General features: G+C 47.3%; 1 protein-coding gene across 1 annotated transcript; it reads right to left on the reverse strand.

Moving 5' to 3' along the window:
- Nucleotides 1-1,843: 1,843 nt before the first annotated feature.
- On the reverse strand, nucleotides 1,844-4,848 carry LOC138912186 (uncharacterized). Its single transcript, XM_070212049.1, has 2 exons — nucleotides 3,661-4,848; nucleotides 1,844-2,524 (listed from the first exon to the last, which is right to left on the reverse strand). The coding sequence occupies exons 1-2, from the start codon at nucleotides 4,846-4,848 to the stop codon at nucleotides 1,844-1,846; spliced, it is 1,869 nt and encodes a 622-aa protein (XP_070068150.1).
- Between the last annotated feature and the right edge of the window lie 852 nt (nucleotides 4,849-5,700).

The raw sequence follows: 5,700 nt of genomic DNA on the forward strand, positions 1-5,700 counted from the left end.
CTAGGACAGCGCCTTGAAATAACAACCGGTCTACTGCTTGCCCTTTCTGGCTGGTTGCGCCAGGACCTGTTCGATTTCCACTTGACGGACTGGGCTGACGCCGGGACCCGCCAAAGCAGTGTTTGAAACAAGGCACCCTGGGCTTAGACGGCTCTCTTGTCGCAGGACATCACTGCTCAGCTCCGCCAGGCGTAATGTGAGGGTTTCGTCGTAACAGGAGTAGAAACGGTTCGCCCTTACTTAGCCCTCTGGACCTCAGCTACCTGTGTCTCAATTCGGAGATTCCTGATGATCCAATCCCGAACGTCTCGACGTAGCGATCTTTCTCCTTGTAGGCTCCCACGGCGCTGCTTCCGTCGATTCGACTTGTTGTTGTTCACTTGTACTGACTGACTGGCTCACTTTTTATCTGGACTGATCTTGATAGATTGATTCTTCGTGATCGACTGATCCAGCTGCCAGCGCCCGGCGGCTTTATAAAGGGCCTCTGGGTAACGTTATTTCATCTTTGCGCTCTGTCCGCGGCATCTCTCCAATCCAGGTCCAAAGTCCTCAGTTCCTGTTTGATCCCCTTGTCCTTCACGCACTGCCTCTCCCTTAAAAATAATCATAAAATTATTCTAAGTATGGAATTTAAAAGATAAAGAGTGTATCCTTTAAAAAACTTTAACATCAAAACAAACGATGAACCCGTTTTCCTCTGAGACCTCCGGAAAGTTGACCAATTTCAGCAATATTCGAACTTTGAGGCCCGTGCGCTAAGAATCCTTGCGTCGGGGAACTTCTTTGAGAACATAGTTTAACTTGGGAATTCGTAACGAATTCAAAAATATACCATCCATCGAGGTAAATTTTAGATGTTGCATAGAGTTAGGGGCTGTCCATATATTACGTAATCACGTTTTTGCTGATTTTTGACCCCCTCCCCCCCTTGGTGATCAAACGTAATCTTTCAATAAAAAACCCCCCCCCCCCAATGATTTCGTAATCCCAAGAATAAAATTTTTTTTTGTTTTAATATGTGGATTCAAACAGAGATGCAACCCAATCTTTAATATTGTTTATAAATGGAGTTTGGTATGACACATTCGGTTCGTATACGCTGAAATTATCTCCAACATACTCTTCGTCAAGCCATTCCAGGTCTTCGCATTCTTCGTGTGATTGAACCACTAAACATTCTCTTTCTCGCCGCCCAGCCACTAAAAAAAATTTTTTCTCTGCTTTCCTATCTAAGTTTGCAGATATATTTAAAGAAAAAAAGTTTTAAAAAAAATTCTTTAAATAAAAAAAAAACATATAAAATGATTACGTAATCATTGTGCAAGACCCCCCCTCCCCATGTAATCAAACAAAATCATTTCAAAGCCCCCCCCCCCCCCCCCCTAGGTGATTACGTAATATATGGACAGCCCCTTATTAACTTGGTGTGAACTTTCGTTTAGCTCCTAAGACCAAATTTGTTCAAACTTTCCATATCGACGTTGAAAATTTAATACTATTTTGTATTACAACGCGAAAACTTGTGATTGCAGGGAAATTTGATATTTTATTTTAGCGACGACGAAAGGGAGTTTGCGCAATGAGATTCATATGACAACTAACTCTTTAATTTCAATATATAAACGCTTAAGCCTAACTTAACGAAAGGGGCGAGAGACGGGGCGAATTCGCGAGCGCGATTAAAGCTTTATTGCGCTCCCGCTCCCGCCTTACACTATTCAACAAAGTTCATTATAAAAGCGCAAAGTGCGCAAACACCGCCCCCTCTGAAGGACCACCGTCTTCAGCACGCCACAGGCAGCACCGCCAGCCTATGGACCGCTCGCCGATACGTCGTATCCTACGTTTTCACGTCCGCCACTCGGACCTTGCCGTCAGCGCCGACGTGCACCGCCACGATCCGACCGATCATCCACTGCTGCGGCGGAAGATTGTCCTCGGCGACGACGACGAGAGCTCCCACGGCGACGTTTGGAACCTCCTGGTGCCACTTGTTTTTCGCCTGGAGGCTCGAGACGTACTCCCGGGACCATCGCTGCCAAAACCTGTGCCTGAGAGACGAGACACTGCGCCATCGTCGCAAGCAGGTTGGGCTGACTTGGTCCGGGAGCGCTGCTGAGGGTGGAGCTAGTAGGGGCCCGCCGATCAGGAGATGGCCTGGGCTTAGTGCTTCGCCGTCGTTGGGATCTGTGCTGATCGCTCCGATGGGCCTGGAGTTGAGCACGGCCTCCACGCTGGTGAGGAGAGTTCCGAGCTCCTCCGCGGTCAGGATGTCTTCGCCGACCGTCCGAAGGAACAGGTGCTTTGCAGACTTCACACCTGCCTCCCAAAGTCCGCCGAAGTGAGGTGCTCTGGGTGGTATGAACACAAACTCGCATCCTCTTCTTGATGCGAATGTTGCGATACCGCCCCCTGCTCCTCCAGACGGGCCCGGAACTCTCTCATGTGGCGATCGGCTCCGACGAAGTTCGTCGCGTTGTCGCACCACACCTTCTCCGGAATCCCGCGTCGACTCACGAACCTTTGATATGCCAACAAAAACGCATCAGTGGTGAGGTCGGACACTAACTCTAAGTGGACCGCTTTGGACGTAAAACATACAAACAATGCCACGTATGATTTGTACGGCGGCTTACCACGAATACGATACGTTGTGTTAAATGGGCCACAAAAATCAACACCACAGATATTAAAGGGGCGGAGAGCTCGAAGTCTGTCTGATGGCAAGTTCCCCATGATTTGCGTCAAGAGTTGAGGTTTGCACCGAAAGCAACGAATGCAAGACCGAACTGTTCTGCGGCAAACTTCCTGCGCATTTACCAACCATATCTTTTCTCGCAACAGACTTACAAGAGCTCGAGGGCCAGCATGACAATTTGTGACGTGCAGGTAGGACACGTAGGCTTTAACAAACTGTGAGCCTTTAGACAACAACAACGGGAATTTGGCTTCGTACGGGATAGGAGCATTCAATAACCGACCCCCAACTCGCAGCAATGTCGAGGAACACCAATCTAGTTTTTTCTCCTGAAGAAAAGGGCTTAGTTTTTGAACATTCGTTGCTACCGGTTTATTTTTCCGAATTTTGCCTATGTCGTCACTGAACTCGTGAGATTGGATCACTTCCACTATTTTCTCGAACGCAAAATTCAGTTCTCTTGGAGTAATACTTTTTTCAAAAGGCTGCGACACTTTTTTGCATCTTTGAATAAACCGAAAGACCCACACGAAAACCCTTAGAAGCCTTATGTGCGACGAAAAGGATTCTATTTTCTGAAGCACACAATTAGGCTCAGGGATAACCACAAGCGCCAAAGCTGATTTGCGTAATTCCATCGACACGACATCAGCAGGTACTTCGAAGTGTCGATTCACAGGCCAATCTTTTTCTGCATCGAGCAAAAACGACGGCCCAGCGAACCAAATGGAAGCTGTGAGTTCCTCAACGTCACATCCCCGTGACACGATGTCCGCTGGGTTTACTTTCGTGGGGACATGTCGCCAAATTGCTTTTTCCGACCACTCTTGGATCTCTGCAACTCGGTTTGAGACGAAAACCGACAACGACGACGGATGCGTTTTAATCCAATGCAGAGTGATCTCCGAGTCCGTCCATAGGAACACCTTTGTGATCGGAAAATTAAGCAATGGTCTTACACGATTATAAAGATCCGCAAGAAGGTGAGCTGCGCACAACTCAAGGCGGGGCAAAGTTTTCGTCTTGAGGGGAGCTACTTTGGATTTTGCTGTCAATAAAGATACTTTTAAACCTTCAGCGGTACTAGTGCGAACGTAGATGCACGCTCCATATGCTCGCATGGAAGCGTCAGCGAAACCATGTATTTCTGCCGGGACTTTGGCGTCTGTATGAACGAATCGCGATACCTCGATCTTGGGCAGTTGCAACAGCGTTCCCTTAAAAGCTTCCCAAGATGTCTGCAGTTGCATCGGCAGCGATTCGTCCCAGTCTAACTTTCGAAGCCACAGTTCCTGCAACAACATTTTTGCCCTAGTCACTAGAGGGCACAACAGGCCAAGCGGATCGAAAAGTCGGGCAGTCACCGACAGTATGTTTCGTTTTGTCGCACGAAGATCCAGGAAAGAGTCATCCAACCGAAATTGAAAGTAATCTTTACCCGGCAACCAAACCACGCCAAGGGTCTTAGTTACGTCTGAGTCTGCCGTTAGCGGCATGACAGCGCTTTCAGATGCGGATAACTCTGGGCAGTTAGAAAACCACTTTGCCAATTCAAATCCTGCCTCTTGCAATACCTGAGAAACTTCGTCTCGAAGGCTTAGCAGGTCCTCAACGCTTCTGGCGCCAGTCAACAAATCGTCAACATAAAAGTCATTCTGAATGACCTTGGCGGCTTTTGGACACGAATCCTGCGCGATCTCTCCAAGCCGATTTAAACACCGAATCGCTAGATAGGGGGCTGGCGAAGTACCATAAGTCACGGTGTTCAGCTTGAAGATTTTTAGAGACTCAGATGGATCTCGTCTCCACACTATGAGCTGAAAGTTTCGGTCAGCTTCGTCAACCATTACTTGACGATACATCTTTTTTACGTCTGCTGCAAGCGCAAACTTGTGCAGTCTGAACCGAAGCAGGGTCGAATACAGCTCCTCTTGAATGGTGGGGCCAACCATCAAGATGTCATTCAACGCGACCTGCGTCGATGTACGGCTCGAGGCGTCGAATACCACTCTCAACTTTGTCGAGGTGCTTTGAGGTCGCAGCACGCATTGGTGCGGAATGAAATAGTGCGGACTGTCTGGGATTTTATTGTTCGTAGAAGACATATGGCCCATCGCTTCATATTCTTCCATGAATTCCAGATACATCTTTTTTAAAGAAGGATCTTTGGATAATCTTCTTTCAAGCGACAAAAATCTACGTTTCGCAACTTCATATGATGAACCAAGAGTGTTTGGGTCAGATTTTAACGGCAGACGAACCGAAAATCTCCCGGACGACAATCTTTGAGTGTTTTTTTCAAAGTGTTGCTCACAAAGTTGCTGCTCAGGAGTATGGACCTTGGCCTTGGGCGGCAAGTCCTCCACAGACCAAAATTTCTGCAGGGTTGTGTCGATTGACTCCAACACTTCTTCCTGGCAGCTGAGATGTACCAACTTTTCCGTATTTCTTATTTTTTCTGAGGCACATCTCCCTGACACTATCCAGCCGAGAACTGTTTTTTGCAAAATGGGAAACTCAGGCCCTTGCTTTATCTGGCCGACTGACAATAGTTCAAAGAGCGAGTCTGCGCCTATAAGCATATCTATTTTTTGGGGCTTGAAGAAGAATGGATCTGCCAATTGAATATTTTCAGGCACCCTCCAGCCGCTGGTGTTCACCGTTTGATCCGGATGATAACCAGAAATATTTTTTAGTATATAAAATTCGGACGACAATTGACTGCTACCCACTCGCGACTTAACTATCGTGTGAATTTTCTTGGTTGCTTGAGCATTAGTTCCACCAATGCCCCGCAAGCTCAAACACACGTCCTCTCTCTTAATCTGAAGTCTCTGAGCGAGCTCATCGGTCACAAAATTTACTTGTGAACCAGAATCGAGCAACGCTCGAGCCAAAACTAATTCGCCACTTTTTGTTTGGACGCTCACGATGGCTGTGGCAAGAATAACTTTATCCGATGCAGTCGCATGCATAACATGCGAAGTGGATGGAGTATT

This window comes from Drosophila takahashii, chromosome 2R (genome assembly GCF_030179915.1).
Source record: "Drosophila takahashii strain IR98-3 E-12201 chromosome 2R, DtakHiC1v2, whole genome shotgun sequence".
Lineage (NCBI taxonomy): Eukaryota > Metazoa > Arthropoda > Insecta > Diptera > Drosophilidae > Drosophila > Drosophila takahashii.